The sequence below is a fragment of the Pristis pectinata genome, chromosome 11, assembly GCF_009764475.1.
Source record: "Pristis pectinata isolate sPriPec2 chromosome 11, sPriPec2.1.pri, whole genome shotgun sequence".
Taxonomy (NCBI): Eukaryota; Metazoa; Chordata; class Chondrichthyes; order Rhinopristiformes; family Pristidae; genus Pristis; species Pristis pectinata.
The window spans coordinates 26992703-27013964 of record NC_067415.1 but is presented as its reverse complement, the minus strand read 5'-3'; the positions used below and the strand labels follow the sequence as shown (position 1 = coordinate 27013964).

Genomic DNA, 21262 nt, shown 5'->3' with positions numbered 1-21262 from the left:
TTTCCAGATAGGAAAGTTTATTACAGAAATCCAAACATCTTCGGGAATTAGGGAATAGGGGTAGCAGCTAGTTAACTCAAAAGACAAACCATTCTTCAAAAATAATCATGTAACCTCCCCGCAGTAATCAGACACCATTGTCTTTAGGAATGCAGGCTGCTGATTCACAGCAGGAGGGCATTCAAGATATTTGCATTGGAAACTGACACCTGTCAAATACTTTCTCAAACAATGTAACATCCATTGATACTCCAAGGCCATCAAAAATAGCCATTAGATATGGCACATTTTGATTCTGTACCATCGTAACTACACTGGGAAAGATGATAAATAAATATTCATACTGATCAACTCTCATTGAAATTGTTTGTTTCTGACTTATGGAAAAATCATTGTACTGACAGTTCACGGGAATGGAACCCTTATGTAATCGAGGGACTGCCTTTATAAATTCTGCTGCATCACAAAGCAAGATGCTGCTGACCTACGTGTTGTCACTGTTGCCACTTGTTATTTTCTTTCTTGTCTGCAACGGGTAAGGTTATAAAGGATGAAACTAATCTGTGTAATTTATTAATGTCTCTTTGTAGGAGTTGATCCACAAGCATTTAATAACTATGGCACAAATTGACCAAACTGAAAATCCAGGTAAGATTGGTTTAAATATTTGACACTTGTTTTGCAGAATTCAGCAAGGGACACCAGAGTGTGTTATATTTTTGAAAAATATGCCTATCTACTTTCTGTGCACCTAAAACCATTTCTAAAAAAAATATATTGGCAAAGTAATTTGAAGTAGTAGGCCTAATTTTTTTCCTGAGCCAGGCTCACCCCTTCAGTCACTGCTTGCATTCTGCATGTTCTTGAACTTACTTTCTTCTAATCTGTAAAGTCACTCTTACTGGCTGAGCAATAAGGTGGCACCTGGTCCTTGAACAACATGAGATAAGTGGTGCAAAGGAACCCATCTATCAAGGCTGTCATCATTCTTTAGTGTAGTGCTTCTGAATTTCAGAAACATAACTTTAAATGATTAAGAATTTAAAACTTATGAATAAATCATTGGACTGCATGTAGAGTCCAGCAAAAGAGCATAACTGGAAAATCACCAGCAGAGTTTTGCAAGGTATTCACCACTGAGATTTCATCAGCAAAATCCAGCCCTTAATTTCCAAAAATTTGTCTGGCTGGTAGTGAAAAGAAGTCTACTTCTGAAAGAGATACTGAAGTATTTCAGCTGAAGGTTATAATTGTGAATTGCAGCAGGATCTTTTGAGCTGACATCAAGTAAACAATATGCATACCAGTATTTATTTTGGATTCCACAAATTTAATTGTGTACTGTACATATTTATAATAGTGCCACAGGACCAAGTGCTAATGGTAAAAATACTGTGACTTCAAGGTTGTATAGATTCCTGATTTTATTTTTCCTCCGTTGATGGTACTGAAACTGGGATATTATTGCACAGTAATTAGGAAATAGTTCTTACCTTAGTTATCACTTTACTCCAATTAAACAAAAAATGAAAATGCATTCACCACCTCCAGCGTAGATTGATGTCCATTTGGGCTTTGTAACTTCAGTGAGCTCTTGATTTTTGTGTTGTGGCATATAACAGAGCAAAGAGTAATTTCCATAAGTTAGTTTATATACAATGTAAGTAGTGTATGCATAAAACCTAATGACAGAATTGATTACGTTTTATGTTAAAATACTGCCCTCTATTTGGTTTGAATAGAGTTTTAAAATTGATGGACCTTTCATTAGCCTCTGCAAAAACTATTGCCTTCAATGTAGGTAAACATCCCAAAGTTCTTCCCAAAAGCATAATCAAAAACACTAAGCCAAAGGTGGTGTTATTAAAAGTGGTAATTGTCAAGAAATTGGATTTTGAGGGAGGTTTTCCTGGTAGACCAAGAGGTGAAGTTTTTGGAAATGAATTCTATTGCCTGTGGTTCAAGTGACTGAAGGCATGGCTACTAGCAGCAGAGCAAAGAATCTGGGGGAGGATATATAGGTTCGAGTCATCCATTTAAAGCAGTGGTTGTAGAAAAAGGTAACTGATAGCCAGAGTTCTATCCATTAACAATTTAAGAATTTAACTTTGAAGTGTGGTAGAAGACAGGCAGAAAGATAAATATAATTTTTAGATGAAGTTTACAGTAGGTTAATGATGCGTGGCCATCAAGAGGACAATTAGAATAGTGAGCCTGAAAGTTGCAGATCTGTAAATGATTGTAGCAGCAGATGGTTGAGGATGGGCAGAACTGTTTAATGTCATGGAGTAGGGCATATGTCATCTTTGTGCTCGGAAGGGTATGGGGTCTGATATTCAGTTTGGAGTTATGTAGGACACCAAGATTTCATGTAGTTCTGAGTTAACAATTCAAGTTGATGACATTCATTGGCCTCTAATGTGAATTTTTCCTTGCAATTGCGGCCAGTTCTTCTGAGTATCTAGTATCTGGTTTAACGCTTATGCAGTCCAGTTCAGCCTAGGAAGGTGATTGGGGAGTTGGATGGAATTGATAGTGAGGATGTAGAATTTGTGACAGGGGCTAAGATAATGACTTCACCCTTCCCAGTGTTCAGCAGATGAATGTTGGGGCTTGTCCAACACTGCTCTTTTGTCCATAAGGATTTTGGAAAGATGGAAAGATTTTGCTGTTTTTTCCCTCAGTTTATGGATTTTGACTGAGTAACAGCAAGTTAATGAGGGAGTTGAGAAATGAAGGAGGTAACTGATATGCAGGAAAATCTTTGCCAGGGATGATTTGGTTACGGTTAGATGATAAGAGTTGAAGTCAGTTCCCCCTGCATGGACAATTGAGTTGAGATGTAGGAGGGAGCTAATGCCCTTTATTTTAGGTTGCAGTGAAGATGAAGAGGCAGAATACAACAATATGAAAGAAAATATTATTGACATTTATGGTACAGGAGCACTTGCAGAAACTTGACCGGAGCTTTTACATACATTTAGGAACGTTGAGAGAATGTGAAACTTGGACACCAGTTGGAAAAGGCAATAGTCTAATGGTAGTTTTATAAGCAATGGGATGTATATGAGAAAAGGAGACCTTTAACACTGTTCATTAGTACAGGAAAAATAATTTTTGAGAGCTTATTTTGTTTGGCTTTAAAAGACAATTGTCTTGAGATATTCATTGTAGAATTATAGAATTGTAAATAATTCAGTTACTTATTGTAAATTTTCAAATTTTTATGTAACTGATGTTTCTGACTATAAAGTTGGTTAGTTTTTCACAGCTTTCATGGCTGAATTTGACTATCAAATGTGTTTTCTACTTGGGTGCACAGTTTCAGATGCTGAGCTCTAAATTCCTTTTACTTACCCCCTTTTTGATTTTTTTTAAGCATCTTAACTTCTGAAAGCACTTATGTGCTAAAGTGCTGTTCTGCCAGCAGGAATTGCTAGTTAGTATGGCGTTCAGAAGTGGGAACTGTGATGTTTTTTGACCACCTGGTCTGAGCCAGGGTTTTATGTTCTTCCTGTGCTCAATGATCTCAATTCAGTTTGTATCCTACAGTTTTCTGGCTGAGTTTAGTTTATCAGAACACACAAAATCTGTTCTGGGGCTTTCATTGTCTTGTAAGACTCAGCTATTCACAGTCTCAGGCTTTAGAGGAGGAGTGTAATTCTAGATTGCAATAATGTTAAGTTTTTTTAATAGATTTGTTAAGTATGCTAAAGCATGTGGCTGAAATACCTTTTTAGTTACTCAATGGCACATGGAAAAAATAAATTTTTGCTTTTTGGTATACTTGGTATAGACTAGTTTGATTTCTGCTTATTAGAATAATCTATGGTTTCTGCTTTAGGGTTTCCAACTGAAGTGGACAGTTACCACAGTCTTTTTCCTTTGGAGCCCCCACCAGCTAACCGGCTACAAAAAACAAGTAATTTTGGTTTCATTACTTCATGTTACAAAGCTATCAATAGCAAAGATGATCTCCCATACTGCCTTCGCAGGATACATGGTAAGGAAATTCAACTTGCGATCATTGCATGCTAACTGTTTGTCAGTATTCTGTTAAGGTTGTTTTGAATAATTATGTATTGCAGAAAAATCTTTCCAATTATATTTGTATGTTTGAAGTCAGAAATGCAGCTGCTGTGGAGTTGACCATTGTTAGTTTTGGAAACTTAAGTGATGTAAGCTGGTCGTGTAATTTTGTTGGGTTTTATTGAACATAACCATCTCAAAAGCACTACAATTCAGCTCTGTGCACATAAAATAAGTTCAAACTGTTCAAATGTAGCTTGGACCCTTAAAATCAACAAAAATACTGGGCTAGGTCCTAACATTAAAAGGGCATAGTTTTAATTTGGTGCTTTGATTAATTTCCAGGCTTTCGTCTTATTAACACAAAGTGCATGGTCTTAGTAGACATGTGGAAGAAGATACAGCATTCAAACACAGTAACACTTAGAGAGGTATTCACTACCAAAGCATTTGGAGAACACTGTGAGTAGTTAATATTCCAATCCATTTCCACTGATGAATTTGCTATAATAATTCTTTGAAAGGACTGTAACATATAGATTATACCTGAGATGATTTTTTTTTATCCTCTCACAAGACACATTCTCAAAATGACTAAATTAACAAGTTTGTTTTTAGTGGCTTTCATATCTAACATTGACAATGTGATGATAACATGTTATAAGACCTCTAGGCACATTTTGGTCTGCAATAACATTTGTGTACCATTTCAACCGACCAAGCTTTTCTGTAAAGAAAGATTAGCATTGATGGAATAAAGGTACATAAATCCCTCCATAAGTATTCTGATGTGCAGATATTTTGCACATAATTTTATGGAAGAGGCAACTTCTGGAGAATCAGATTGGCAACAGTGTTTTGTCACTTTTACTTTCACTTTTTACGTGAATTGTAGGAGCACTTGACTCTGCACTGACCTGTTTAAGTTCGATACTGACGTAAATATCTCCGTGATTTAAGTCAACACCTTCATGTTTATCAGGAAAGTCTTTTATAGAGTAAGTAATGGAGAGAAATCCTTGTAACTTTTTTCCCCTTGAGCCTTGTTTTGTTTCTTTCATAGTCAATAATGCCATGAGCTTTAAACTTATTAATAAATATCCTTGAATATGTATATTCAAAATAAATGAGCAGTATGAAAGCATTATCTCTAGGAATTTGTGAATTTGTCAACTTGTATCCCTTGATTTCCATAATAGACAAAATATATTGATCTCTGTCTTGAATATGCTGAGGGATTGAACTCCCACAGTGCTCTTGGGTAGAGAATTCTGAAGATTTACTACCCTCTGGATGAAGAAATTTCTTCACATCTCTGTGCTGAATGGCCAACCCGTTACTTTGAGACAGTGATCTAGTGATCTAGACACTTATGCCTGTGTCTGCCCTGTAAACTCCAGCAAGAATGGCCTTTGTTTAAGTGAAGCTGCCTCCCAGTCTTTAAAACTATAAAATGTATAAGCCTACTGTATGCATTTTCACATCTTATGACAAATATCCCACCATCTCAGGAACCTGGTAAACCTTCATTGCATTCCCTTTACCACAAACATATCCTTCCTTAAGAAGAGAAACCAGACCTATGCACACTGTTCTGGGTGTGGTCTCACCAGAGGATACGTAATTGCAATAGGCTATCTTTATTCTTGTTCTGCAATCCTCATGAGGAATATCATTGCCTTTCTAATGCTTGCTGTACCTATAGGTTAATTTTCAGCAACTCGTGTATAATGACAGCCAGATCCCTCTGAACACCAACACCTTTTACTTTCTAACCATTTAAAAAAAATTTATATATTCTGCTTTTCTTGAGGCAAGGTGGATGACTTCACATTTTTTCACATTATGTTCTCTCTGTGTCCTCGTCCATTCACTTAACCTATCAACATTTCCTGGAAGCCCCTCTGCATCCTCATATTTATCCTAGTTATGAGACATTTTGGGGATATTCTCCATCAGCTGGAGAAACTGTTGAACATAATGCAAATAAATATTTATTCTTTGCAAATAATTCCTTTTGTTTTCAAAGTGGTTTCAACCTCATTTATTTGTTGCAGTATTTACTATAAGTCAGAATTGACTCTAAGAAAAGCACACTTTTGAAACATAGCAATCTTTTCCTCATAAAAGTATTACTGAACTGTAAATTTCCTGTATAGAATTTATTTGTTTTTCCTACAGCACTTGTATTTGCTTATGATTTCCATGCTGGAGCAGAGACAATGATGAACCGGCACTTCAATGACCCTAGTGCTGATGCCTATTTCACGAAAAGGAAATGGGGTAAGCAGAAGTGTACATTAAGTTTTTAAAAAAAAGATCCTTTGGATTGCTCTGTAGTAATTATATTAAATCTTAAATGGTAAAAGCTATCAATAGTCTTCTGTCAAAAATAAGCACCAAGCTACCCAAAGAAGCACTGAAAATTTACTGTGTGATAGTAAGGTACTTGATGTTTGCTGGCCAAATCTAGTAATATGCTATCCCAAACTGTGATTAAGCTTTCTGGAAAACTGGGTCAATGAGTATAAAATTTCTCTAAGAATTTTAATTCATAAGTTCTTAAATTCAATTACTTATTTCCACATTTGGGTAATAACAAACAAATAAAAAAATATTTAACATGTTTCAATGTAAGTAATTAGAAACTTGTATTTTAGAAAGAAACGTGTTTACAATCCTGTTAGATTTTATATGTGTCTTTAAAGTTGCTGAGAATTGTTGCAGGATGCAGATTCTGTTGCATCCTGAAGTGGCATGAATCCAGGGATGTTACTTAAACAAGAAACTTCTAATCATTTTGCAAAGCCCTGTGGTACTTTAACTGCTGATCATTTGAAGAAAAGTGTAAGTGAACAAAAGGAGTAAAAACAAAATTGCAAGCAAGGAATTAAATCTACAAGTTAAATTCCATATCATTCGTTGCTGTGTGGTATCATTATGTAGTTGACAGTTGAGAATTGGGACTCGTGGTAATGTGGTTAAGTCACATGTTCCTTGAGTCAGAAGCTGTGGGTAGTCAACAGGTTTATCTTACCAGCCCATCTGCTGTACCTCTCCATGGATTTTATTTGTGAGGGATGTGGTCATAAAATTGTCTCCCAGTTTAACGTGACCAATGTAATGCTTTTGCTTCAGCTGATTCTCATTTGGAACACCTGCACAAGTCTAATATTGTTCTGCCTTTGCTACATTGCAACCCATAGCTCCTGCCTCCTCCCTATCCTTCACATCCAACAAAAATGTAGTCCACCATCTAAATACAGATGGTGCTGTAGCAAATTAATGTTCTTTTAATTAACAAAGGATGTTGTTTTCACTATTAGTAGGTTGCTTCTTTGGCCAATATTCCTTTACTTGTGTGTTTTGGTTTCTGTTTATGGGTGGAGCTGCTATAATGAATTACTTTTCAGAATGAAAATTGAATACCACTGATTTACTTGGAATTGGCCTGCTGGTTGATCCAGCAATTGTACCTCTGGATTAACCAACAGGCAGTCAAAGTGAAGATGTTTACATGAAAGAAGCCAGCTCCACCAGGCTGGCTACAAGATCTCTTCGTGATAGGTTATTATTGGAAAGAAATAAATAAAAATGCTTGCATTTATGTATTACTTTTAGTGGTCTTAAGATACCCTAGTGTTTAAAATCTGTACCAAAATGATAAAGCTTCTTACCAGAAAAGAAGATGCATTCGGTTTTGCAGGATGTGTGTGCGGAAGGTTAAACTGTTAAAGCTCCTACGTTATTTCTTGTTCATTTTCGAACTTGTTGGGGAAAACCTCTAAGTTAGCCATCCAAAATTCAGGATTCTGAGAAGAACATAGAACACAGCACAGGACAGGCCTTTTGGCCCACAATGTTGTGCTGACATAGCTAATCCCTCCTACCTACTGATTGCCCATATCCCTCCATTTTCCTCTCATTCATGTGCCCATTCAAGCCTCTCTTAAAAGCCCCCAATGAATTTGCCTCCACTACCCTATCAGGCAACACATTCCAGGCATCCACCACTCTGAGTTTAAAAAAAACATACCCCTCACGTCTGTTCTGAACTTACCCCCCCTCACCTTAAATGCATGCCCTCTGGTATTGGATTGCTCAATAATGGGGATAAAGATATTGCTTGTCCACCCTATCTATGCCCCTCATAAATGCTGTTCAGCAACTTATTACATAAAAATAAAAAACAAAGAATGCTGAAAATACTCAGCATCTGTGGAGAACCATAATATTTCAGATGAGTAACCTCTTATCAGACTAAGAATGCATTAGAAATAAAATGGGTTTTGTGATGTAGGGCAATGGAGGAGAGCCAGTCTCTTGTTTCTTTTTTTGATGGTGCTCTTGTGTATCTTGATTGTAACCTTGCTGGCACCATACTAAATAGCTACAATACAAAAAGTTGTCACTGTTGTTTTTTCCCTAGGTCAGCATGATGGACCTCTCCCTCGCCAACATGCAGGATTACTGCCAGAGTCACTTATCTGGGCCTACATTGTCCAATTGAGCTCAGCACTGCGGACCATTCATACTGCAGGACTAGCCTGTCGTGTGATGGATCCAACCAAAATTCTTATAACTGGTAAAACCAGGTAAAACTGTTAACTAAGAACCTATTTATTTTGTTTTAATACTTGAATACTTTTTCAACAATTTTTGCCATGTTATTCAACAAATATTGGCAAGAAAGACTCTTGTGTTTGTAAAGCATCTTTCACAATGTCCTAAAGCAATTCACAAATGATGAAGTATCTTTTGAAGTGTTTCCATATTGTAGCTGTGATTACCAGGCAGCCAATTTTCACATGAGCAAAGTATCGCATACAGAAATCTGGTAATGGCAAGATGTTCGTATTTTAAGTAATTCTGAGTGAAGGAAAATTGGCAAGGAAATGAGTGATGATATAAAAGAATCTTGCTTTCAAGTCTCATCCAAAGATTGCAACTCCATCAGTGTAACATTTATTCGGTGCTACACCAGAGTGTCAGCCTTGATTTGTATACAGTCTTGGATTCAAATGCAAGACTACTGTCAAAGGATCTATATCTGACCCCTTGTTCCAATTAGTTAAATTAGTTCATTGATCTGCAAATAATTTGATTTGTACCCCATTGTGTACATTGTGATGAAATGGGAATAACTAAATTATTATATATGTTATTTTCAAATCTTTTCGGCTGTTTAATGTGACTTTGTCTTGATTCACTGAATGAAACTCAACTTATGCAGCTGCATGTAATTTTTTTGTTCCCAAGGTTACGTGTGAATTGTGTTGGAATTTTTGATGTCTTAACTTTTGATAGTAGTCAGAATAATCCACTGGGAATGATGCCTCAGTATCAGGTGAGCACACATTTTGAATGGAACCTGTGAATTATATTGCCCAAGTTATTGTCAAAAAGTGATTTTTTTTTCATCATGCTTCAAGGAGCTGAATGTGCTCCCAACTGAGCCAAATATGGAACTTAATGTTGTTATCTCATACCCAATTTTAATGTCAATTCTTTTTTGCTAAAGTACTTTCCAAAACTTTTGTTCCCTACCTTAACCCCCTGAGAAGCACTCATCTTAAACCAGTAAAATTAAAATTTTAATCAGATTTGATGCAAACCAGTCTTTGTCTAAAGCTCCAGATTTGTCTTATCCATGTCGAAGTTTAACCCCCCATCTGCCAAGAATGTCTAATTTTTCAAAATTATAGAGAACCAAGCAACACCAGGATTTCTTCACCAAACGCCTTATTCCACAGTTACATCCACTGCAAAATATTAGGATCTCATGTGATTTTAATTTTTCCTCTTGGCTTTGGAAGTGTGGTGTCTTATACCTAACCTCCCTGTTATTTTCATGAAGTTGCATAAAAATTATCTATTAAAATAACCAGAGGCATAAGACTGGTAACATCAATATGATAATGTTAATAATTTCTAATCAATCTCCCTTTTCCGGAAAGTAAACATAAGAGTGGCATTTCTTCAGGTTATGACTTTGTTGAAAGTGTCAAATTCGTTTGAAACAAAACAATTTTAATTTTCCCTCTGCTTTTGCCTTGAACAAATCTTTCTGTTCTATTTCTCTTTTTGTACAATTGACATTAAATTTACCCTCTTCAGTTCTCCCCTGGTTGATTTCTCAATCATTGCATTTCATTGCTTTGTCCCATTGTTCAACAAGATCCCAGGTGCTCCATTTCCTTCAAGTTTCATCATTGTCAGCTTGTACTTATAGCAACTTTGTTAGCAAAAACTTAATTCATTAACATTATTTTAAAAACCTAATCTTGCACGAACAAGTCAAACTAATGCAACAGGCTCCGCTTCAACAAAGTTGCCAAATTTTTAAATGAAATAAGTCCGTGATACACCAGAGAGATTTTGCTTCAAGCTTCTGAATGTAAACCCTGGTTACATCATTGCAATTTAGTGCAACAAAAATAATCCAGAAAGAGACTATTTTCCTTATGCAAAAGTGTGTAAGCATCCAAGCCCCATTACAATTAATTCATGTGTCTGTGGCTGCCATTCTGGGAAGTGGAACTTGTTAACAAGCAGCAAATCTGAATACAGGAAGAAGCAGCTGGCTAGTCAGTTTTTCCATGAGTTATAGAAAAATAAACTTTGGACAGAGTACAATTCAAGTACTGTTATATAATTTTAAAAAAGTTTAATCCTAAAACTTGTAGCTAATTACCAGGATGTATTTTTGATTCTCAATTTGTGTTCTTCTCTTGCACTAGCAAGCCGATCTGATATCTCTAGGAAAAGTGGTTTTGGCCTTGGCATGCAATTCTGTGGCAGGAATTCAGCGAGAGAATATACAAAAGGCTATGGATTTGGTGTCACTTAATTATTCTTCAGACCTGAAAAACCTAATTTTGTAAGTTATTTGACAAGCCTGTTCTTTAATTAGAATAATCTGTGAGTTTCTGTTTTGATTGAAATATGCTAAGCTGCGGTTGTATGTTCTGCCAACAACTTGTTTTCTTCCTGCATATATGCAGCTGTCATTTTGTCTCATTTCATGGGCAGGAAGAAGGAGAAACAGGCAGTTTAGATTGCACAAAAAGCTGAGTACTGGAGCAAGAATAGCTTTCAAATTTCAGATCTGTTAACTTCCTATAATTTAAAGCACTGGTAATCATTTTGTTTTGACTGCAAGCTAGAACTATTAATTTCTGATACTGTTTGAAGAGAGATTTGTTTAATATTGGCAAACAACTGAATTGTATTTTTGAAGAACCAGTGCTACTGGCAGAGGCTAACTTGATGGCATTTGAAAGTAAAGTGAGTAGCATTGTAGCTCTTACTACTGTCTAGAATTGGATTATGAATATTAGGGAATCTTAATTATGAAGAACATTTGTACCTTGTGCAGCTCCACAATTTCATGACCCACCTACTCATGATCTATCAAAACACAAACGCACGTGCGTAGAGAATGGCCTGTGGAACACTTGCATACTGCATTATCAGCCACGGATCTCTTGTATGGGTACAGATTTCATAATTCAACTAAGGCCTACCAAGTTTCTGGAAAACTGAATGGCAATTAAATTGATAGGCAAAATAAATTCAACAGCAGTTTAAAAGGATCTGTAAACCCATGTCATTTGTGACAAATCATTAAATTAGAAATAACTATTTTAAAAAATGATAAAGGTTCAATACACTGAACACATTAAAGACCGATGCACAAAATTTTGTACTGAAATGGCCAACGTTCCATAAAGCACAAAAATTTTGCTCTAAAAGCAAATGGAAGCAGTCATTTCAGAGTACCACATTTTTAGCAAGACAAGCAGATCCTCCTCTTAGCCAGGCACACTTATTGCTGGTGGGAAATATTTTAGAAAATCAATTACTGATCAGGAGGAAGAGTCTTAAGAGTTGTACAGAACAGAAACAAGCTCTTTGGCCCACCACATCCAATGCCAACCTTTTTGGCCATCTACAATGCTCTCATTTGTCCACATTACGGCCATATCCTTTTATGCCTTTGCCTATTTAAGTATCTGTCTAAATGCCTCTTAAATGTAATAATTGCACTTGATTCCACCACTTCTGTGGTGGTGCTTTCTAGATATCAACCACTCTCTCCCACCTTAAACCTATGCCCTCTTGTTTTTGGTAACCCCACCATGGGAAAAAGATTTTGACTATCTACCCTATCTGTGCCTCTCAGATCTTGTATTACTTTCATCAGGTCACCCCTCAGCCTCCTTCACTCTAGGGCAAACAAGCACAGCCTTTCCAATCTTTCCCATAACTAAAGTCTTCCAGTCAGGCAACATCCTGATGAATCCCCTCTGCACTCTCTCCAGCAATCGCATCCTTCCTAGAGTGTGGTGACTAGGACTGCACACAATGTGGCTAACCAGTGTTTTGTAAAGTTGCAACATAACATATATCAACTCTTATATTCTATGTCCTGACCTGTCTTCGCCACCATAACGATCTGTATTGCTACTTTCAGGGAACTATGGACTTGGACCGTTAGGTCTCTCTGTTGGACCATTAGGTCTCCCAACATTCTTAATGTCCTACCATTTACGGTATACGACTTAGAACATAGAACAGTACAGCACAGTGCAGGCCCTTCAGCCCACGATGTTGTGCTGACCTATTTAAACTTACTCCATGATCAATCTAATCCTTGCCTCCTAAACAGCCCGTAACCCTCCATTTTTTTGTATACAAGTGCCTATCTAAGAGACTTTTAAAAGTCCCTATTGTATCAGCCTCTACCATCACCCCTAGCAGTGCGTTCCAGGCACCCACCCCTCTCTCTGTGGAAAAACCTATCTCTGACATCTCCCCTAAACTTTCTTCCTGACACCTTAAACGGATGTCCTCTGGTATTGGCCATTGCTGGCCTGGGAAAAAGATGCTGGCTGTTCACTCTATCTATGCCCCTCATAATCTTATACACCTCCATCAAGCCACCTCTCATCCTTCATCGCTCTAAAGAGAAAAGCCCGAGCTCACTCAACCTTTCCTCATAAGACATGTTCTCTAATCCAGGCAGCATCCTGGTAAATCTCCTCTGCACCCTCTCTAAAGCTTCCACATCCTTCCTATAATGAGGCGACCAGAACTGAACGCAATATTCGAAGCGTGGTCTAACCAGAGTTTTATAGAGCCGCAACATTATCTTGCGGCTCTTGAACTCAATCCTTCGACTAATGAAAGCCAGCACACCATATGCCTTCTTAACCACCTTATCAACTTGCACCCTCTAATCCTCCACACTGTTAAGAATCCTGCCATTAACCTTGTACTCTACCTTCAAGTTCGTTCTTCCAAAGTTTATCACTTTACACTTTTCTGGATTGAACTCCATTTGCCATTTGTCTGCCCAACTGTGCATCCTGTCTATATCCCATTGTAACCTACAACAATCTTCTACACTATCCACAACACCTCCAACCTTCATGTCATCTGCAAACTTATTAACCCACCCCTCCATTTAGCCAGCGGGACCTTGTCAATTGCCGTACTACACAATGTCTACTGCCCTGCCTTTATATATCTCCTCAAAAAAAAACTCAAGTCGAATTAGTGAGACAGGATTTTCCCCACACAGCTACACTGACTATCCCTAAACAGTCTCTGCCTTTCCAAATATACATAAATCCTGTCCACAATAAATTTCCCTACTACTGATGTTAGGGTCACTGACCCTTCATAACCTGAAGTAGAGTCCAGATGAAGGATCTCGACTTGAAACGTTGGCTGTCCATTTCCCTCTCCAGATGATGAGTTCCTCCAACAACTGAGATTTGCTCCAGATTCCACTATCTGTAGTCCCTTCGGACTCTGTTACCTGGATTATCCCTGCTGCTCTCAAATAAGGAACAACATTAGCTATTCTGTAGTCTTGTACCTCGTCATTGACCAATAAAGATGCATAAATCTTTGTCAGGGCCCAAGCTATTTCCTCCATTGTTTCCCATGGGATTCTGGGATAGATCTCATCAGGCCCTGAGGATTTATCCACCTTTGTGTGTTCCAAGACATTTATCACATCCACCTTCCTCATAGTTACACGCTCCAGACTGCCAATGTATCCCTCCCTGAACTCTCTATCCTCCATGTCCTTTTCCTTAGTGACAACAGATGAGAAGTATTCATTTAGGAGCTTGCCCACATTGCCTGGCCCCACACATAGATTACCCAGTTGATTCCTAAAGGGACCCACTCTTTCCCTAACTACCCTCTCGCTTCTAATATACTATAGAATGTCTTAGGATTCTCCTCAATATCACTACCAAGGATATTTCATAGCCTCTTTTTGCCTCTTAACTTCCTTCTTAGTAATTCATACACCTTCTATATTCTATAAGGGAATTGTTTAATTGTAGTTGATGGAACCTGTCACATGCTTCCTTTTTTTTGTCTTGATTAAACTGTAAATATTGCTGTGTCATCCAAGGTTCCCCAATCATGCCACCTTTTCCTTTGACACTTACAGGAACATGTTATCCCTGAACTCTTGCTAACTCTCTTTTAAAAGTCTCCCACTTGTTAGATATTGTTTACGCCAGAAGCATCTGCTCCCAATCTACTTTTTAACCAGGTTCTTATCAAAATCAGCCTCTTTCTACCCCCCAGCACCACCCCAACTTGAACTTGAGTGAACCCCAAGTGAACTTGAGGACTAACCTTATCACTTTCCATAACAACCTTGAAACTTACAGAACTGTGGATGCTATTTCCCACTTGTTCCCCAACTGACACTTCTACCATGTGCCTGTTTTCATTTCCTAAGATAAGATCAAGTACAGCCCCTTCTCTGTTACGACTATCTACATGTTGTCTTAAAAAACTGATGTGGACATATTTAACAAATTCTGACCCATGTAAGCCCTCTACACTAAGGCAATCCCAGTCAATATTGGAAAAGCTATAATCTCCCACTACTATAACCTGATTGCTTTTGTACCTTTTCTGCGATGTGTTTACATATCTGTTCCTCTAATTCCTGCTGACTATTGGGAGGCCTGTAATATAACCCCAGTAAAAGGATTGACCCTCTCTTATTCTTGTTCTACCCATATGGTCTCATTGGATGATCCTTCCAGGATATCTTCTCCACATACTACTGTGATGCTCTCCCTAATTAGCAGTGTGACTCCCCGTCCTGCCTTGCATCCCCATCTGTCATGCCTGAAAGTTCTATACACTGGAACATTAATCTGCCAGTCCTGCCCTTCATTCAACCATGTTTCTGTGATTTCAATAATATCATAATTCCATGTGCTGATCTATGCTCTAAGCTCATCTGACTTGCCTGTGAGGCTTCTTGCATTAAAGTAAATGTGGCTGAAGGAGTAATCGTGAAATTATGACCCAAGAGGTCCAGCTTCTTAACCTTCTGCCTAACCCCCCTAAATTCACACTGCAGGACCTCATTCCGCTTTCTATCTATATATCATTAGTACCAGCTTGTACTATGACCTCTGGCTGTTCTTCCTCCTGCTTCAGAATATTCTGTACTCAATCCAAGACCCTGGCACTAGGGAGGCACAGACCATTCTGGTATCATGTTTTCTGCCACAGAAATGCCTGTCTATTCCCCTCATCAGGCTTTACTCTCCCCTGCTGTTCATCAGAGTCAATTGTGGTGCCACAAAACGGGCTACTGCTGCTTTCCTCTGAGATGCCATCCTCCCCCAACAGTATCCAAAACGGTATACCTGTTTGAGTGTGGAATGACCACAGGGAACTCCTGCACTACCTGCCTGTTCTTACAGCGGGGGTGGGGGGGGGGTCACCCATCTCCTCCCTTTCTGTACCTATGAAGCGACCAACTCATTAAATGTATTCCCTACTGCATTTTCCTGCATCCTGCCTAATGCATAGCGAGTCCAACCACAGCTCTAACTGCTGTATACGATCTGACAGGAGCTGCAACTGGACATGTTTCTAGCAGGTATTGTCACCAGCAACATTGGTAATGTCCCTGATCTCCCACATCCTGCAGGATGAGCATACCACGGCCCTGGCTTCTATATAAATTTAACCCCAGTCCTTTCTACTAAGAAAGAGGGGGAAAAAAAACCTTACCTAATCACTGCTCACCCTCCTCAGGTGAAGCCTGATGCTCACCAAAGCCCACACTTTGCCAACAGCAGCACTTCAACCTCATAGCCCCTCAGAATAGCCGTACCCTATATACTTGTCACTCCTTAATAACTCATTCTCCACAATCCCGCAGGTATTGTCAGTCTCACTGTTGATACTTGGCCTCGCCTCTGCTCCACCCTTCCTGGAGCTCCTTTTGTAACTCGCTCTCAACAATCCCACAGATGCCGCCAGTTTTGCTGCCACTTCTGGGCCTTGCCTTAAAAAGTAGTTTACCTTTTGTAATTTTTTTTTTACCACATATTGTACCATAAATGTGCCAGAATCAATAGATTGACATCTTTATTTACTGCTTTTAATTTTTTATTCTAGATATTTGTTGACTGATCAAAATCGACTGCGCAGTGTAAATGATATTATGCCGATGATAGGTGCACGATTTTACACGCAATTGGATGCTGCACAGATGAGAAATGATGTTATTGAGGATGATCTGATGAAGGTAAAAATTCAAGTACTAAACTACATGTGCACAGATCAACAATACCTAACTTCAGGGAGTGGTTTCTTTAAAGTATACATTGGATATACTGTTAAATACTTGTTTCTTTTTATTTACTTTCCATCTACTATACTAAAGCAAACACGTACAGTCAGAAAATCGTATGAAATGTTATCCCTGAAATGACTTGGTCCTTTCTTTGTCCTTGCTACACCCTGCATTGTAAGTGACCTCAATTCTTTTTTGCCCTCTAAGTAAACTGTCTTCAGTATGTTTCTCTGTTAACTGATCTTCCTTTGTTCCAACCAAGTCTCTTCTCAGCAGGTAACCTTAATTGAAATTCATACCAAGCCCTAGCTTCAAAATCTGTTTCAGCAGCAGGGTGTTTTTCATGGTACCAGGTTCTCATTTGTGATCGAATGCTTTGTACATAATCACACCTCTTCATTTTTTTTATATAGCTCGGCCAGCATTCAAGACTCTTCAGCAATCTTTATAATGATCTAGCCCAATAGTAATTAAAATTTTTGATACCTGTTTTGCAGAATAAGACTGTTTAATCAAGTTATATTTTCTGCAAGACTTCTATCTTTTTGATTGGTCATGTGAAATACATTTCCTTTGGTGTAAATCAGCTTTCAACACATACAGTATGTCTGGTTTAGCATTTCAGAGGTAGTGCTTGATAGTCATTATAGTTTTAGCTGAACCACAAGTTACTCATTTTCTACCAAATTTAAACCAGCGTTGTTTGTTAGCGGAAGTATCCATTTTCAGTGCCATCATTTAGCCTAGAACATCAGAAAATTAACTATAGACATTGTCCAAAATAAAACAGCTGACAGCAAAAACCAAAAGAAAAATATTGCAACAATCAAATAGAAAATATTGCAAGTTTGGCTGTCTTAGATTCAGTGCTATAATCGTTTTCTTCAGAGTAAATAGTTCTGCAAAATTTAATTTTCAAACAGTGTGTAGTATGGGCTTATTAAGATTTAAGAATAAAACAGCTCTAAAACCAGTAGATTGGTATTAAGAGCATAATAAATAGCAGGATTAGCCTATTCGGTTCCTTACGCTTGCTGTGCTATTCAGTAAGATCCTGGCTGATCTTTCATCTCACCAATACTAACCCTCTTTCATATCCATTGATTCTTTCAGGCAAAGAGTAGTAGAGTGTGCGTTCACCTACAGTTTTACAATTTTTGTTTATCTTAATGGGTAGAAGAATGAAGAACAAGGGATTCTATACACTAAGATCTTTAATGAATATCATAAGCTTAAGTTATGTATCTACAAATTACTGCTAGAGTATAGGTAGGACTAAAAAGTTTGCGCAGCTAGGGACCAAATTAAAAAGCAGAACCACAAAGGTTCTCTGCCACAAATATTATTACCTAAGCCACAAGCAAATTGGCAAAGGGTTTTTAGGATCAGAGAGATTTAGTTAGACATCCATGCGCCTGTAAACAAAACCTCTTGCAATGAAAGTCAACGTACCATTCACCTTCTTAACTGCTTGCTATCTATACCTGCATGTTTGCTTTTGGTGACTGGTGTTCAAGGACAGCCAGGTCCCTTTGCACATCAACATTTCCCAGTCTATTATCTTTAAACAATACTCTGCCCTTCTGCTTTTCTTACCAATGTGAATATTTCTGTACCTTTTATCCATGTTATACCACATCTGCCAGATATTTGCCCACCCACTCAACATGTGTAAAATCACATTAAAGCCCCTAATATCCATCTCACAACCCCCACCCAGTTTTGTGCCATGGGCAAACTGGGAAATAATCCTCATCCAAATCATTGATGATATTTGTGTGAATAGCTGGGGTCCAAGCACTGACCCTTGCAATATCCCAGCAGTCATGGCCTGCCACCCTGAGAAAGACTCATTTATTCATGCTCTGCTGCCTGTCTGTCAACCAATTTTCAATCCATGCCAGTTATATAACACCCAAACTCATGTACCATCTACACACTAGCCATTTATGTTGGACTTCTAAAAATCTAAATACACTGCATCTACAATTTCTTCTTTATCTATTCTAACATTTACATCTTTATACTCCAGTAAGTTTGTCAAACATGATTTCCCTTTCATAAATCCCATGCTGACTTTGTCCAATTTCTTTTATTTATATGTTATGTTATCCGTCCTTTATAATTTTAGCATTTTCCCTACTATCTCCATGATTCCTCTTATGGTGCTCTGAGGTGCAGATTCTTGGTCTTGATGATTTATTGACTTTCTGTGCTATTCATTCCTCCGGCACTATTTTTTAAACCTAATGGTAATTTCCCTTCCTCTTTTTTATTCTACCTTTGGTTCCCTGGCATTTCTGGGAAGCTATTTGTGTCTCTTCCATGAGCACAAGAGTATTCGTTTAATTGCTCTGCTATTTCTTTGTTCTCTTTTATAAATGGTCCCATTCCTGACTGTCAGGAACCTACATCTATCTTCACTAACCCTTTTCTTTTCACATACTTGTACAAGCTTTTACAGTCTGCTTGTGTTCTCCTTGCAAGTTTAATCATGTACTCTGTTTATACTCTCTCAGTCAATCTATTGGTCCTTTTGTGCAAAATTCTAAACTGCTCCTATTATACCTCAGGCTTGCTTTCTTTCATGGCCAGTTTATCATACTCCTCTTTGGATCAAATACTATTCTTAACTTTATTTAGAGGTCTTTTTTTTTAAATTTTGTGCTTCGGCTCCAAAAGGAGAGAGCAAGCTTTTATCGCTATCCTTTAACACCTCTGTCAATTGGCACCTCCATCACTTTTCTCAGTAAATCTCTCTTAGTTGCCACCCTTTTTCAGTCTTTCCCCTTTTGTTCTTGGCACATCTTCCCCTTTTATCTGCATTTAAAACTATTCTTAGCAAAATTTGGGAAAGTTGGAGATGAAAGGTCATTGACATGAACATTAACTCGTTCCATAGATGCCATCTGACCTCATTATTTTTACTTTAAATTTTCAGCATCTGCAGTATATTGCAGATCATATATAGAAACATAGAAAAGTACAGCTCAAGAACAGGCCCTTCAGCCCACCATGTCTGTGCCAACCATGATTTCAAATTAAGCTAATCCTATTTGCCTGCACATGATCTGTATCCTTCAATTCCCTGTCTGTTCATGTGTCTGTCTAAATGGCATTTAAACTTTGCTTTTACCACCTCCCCAGCAGCACATTCCAGCCAACTACCACTCTCTGTGTAAACAAAAAAACTTGCCTGCCATGCAGGTGTTCTTTAAACTGCCTCCACCACCACCCCCCCCCCCCCCCCCCCCTTTACCTTAAACCTATGGCCTCTGGTATTTTTGATATTTGCACTCTGGGGGGGGGGGGGGGGGGAAGGGGGGTGTGAGCAGGCAGAGGAAGACTATCTACCCTGTCTTTACCTTTCATAATTTTATATACATCTTTCAGGTTGCCCTGCAGCCTTTGATGCTCTAGAGAAAACAATCGTAGTTTGTCCAACATCTCCTTATTGTTAATACATTCCAGTACAGGCAACATCCTGATGAACCCCTTCTTCACCCTATCCAAAGCTTGCACATCCTTCCTATAGTGTGGTGACTAGAATGGCACACAATACTCCAAATGTGGACTAACCAAAATTTTATCCTGCTGCAGCATTGACTTGCCAGCTCTTGTATTCAGTGCCCTGACTACTGAAGGCAAGTATGCCATATGCCTTTTTTACCACCCTATCTTCTTATGTTGCCACTTTTAGGGAGCTATGGACTTGTACTCCAAATCCCTTGGTATGTCAGTGCTCCTAAGGGTCCTGCCATTTACTGTATACTTTCCTCTTGTATTTGACCTCCCAAAATCTGTCACATCACACTTGTCCCAATTAAACGGCATCTGCCACTTCTCTGCTTAAATTTTCTTTATTTTGCTGTATCCTTTGACAATCTTCCTCACTGCTCATAACTTCACAAATTTTCGTGTCATCTGCAAACTTACGAATCAAATCAACTATATTTTTATCCAAATCATTACTATATGTTAGAAACAACAGTGCTCCCAGCACTAGTCATAGACCTCCAATCAGAAAAACACCCCAATACTACTATCTCTGATGGCCAAGCTGATTTTGTATCCAATTTACCAACTCACTGTGAATCCCTGGTGACTTGATCTTCCGGACGAACCTACCATGAGGGATCTTGTAAAATGCTTTACAAAATCTATGTAAACAACATCCAATCATGTTCCTCAAAAAAACTATCAAATTTAGAACTTCCCCTGCACAAAGCCATGGTGACTATCCCTAATAGGTCTATGTTTATCCAAATGCAAGAAAATCCTGTCCCTAAGAAGCTTCTCCAATAATTTCCCTATCACTGATGTAAGGCTCATTGGCCTATAATTTCCTGGTTTGTCCCTGTTGCCCTTAAAGCATATTTGCCAGTCTTCTGGCTGCTCGTCTGTGACTAAAGAAGATATAAAGCCCCAGCAGTCTCCTACCTTGCCTCCTTCAATAGCCTGGGATAGATCCCATCAGACCTTGGGGCCATCCACCTTTGTTTTTCAATACATTCAACACCATCTCCTCAATATCGGTAGGCCCTTGAACATATCCCTTCATGATCTCACCATCTTCCATGTCCTTGGTGAATAACA

At 38.3% G+C, this 21262-nt stretch overlaps 1 protein-coding gene across 1 annotated transcript in view; it reads left to right on the top strand.

The window, feature by feature from the left end:
- The window catches only part of pan3 (poly(A) specific ribonuclease subunit PAN3), an 85983-nt gene that overhangs the window by 53500 nt on the left and 11221 nt on the right, over positions 1-21262 (top strand). Inside the window, exons 8-15 of the mRNA XM_052026078.1 lie at positions 591-648; positions 3845-4003; positions 4375-4491; positions 6211-6312; positions 8459-8624; positions 9289-9376; positions 10770-10909; positions 16489-16618. Coding sequence (XP_051882038.1) covers positions 591-648; positions 3845-4003; positions 4375-4491; positions 6211-6312; positions 8459-8624; positions 9289-9376; positions 10770-10909; positions 16489-16618 — 960 coding nt within the window. The remainder of the gene's footprint in view (positions 1-590; positions 649-3844; positions 4004-4374; positions 4492-6210; positions 6313-8458; positions 8625-9288; positions 9377-10769; positions 10910-16488; positions 16619-21262) is intronic.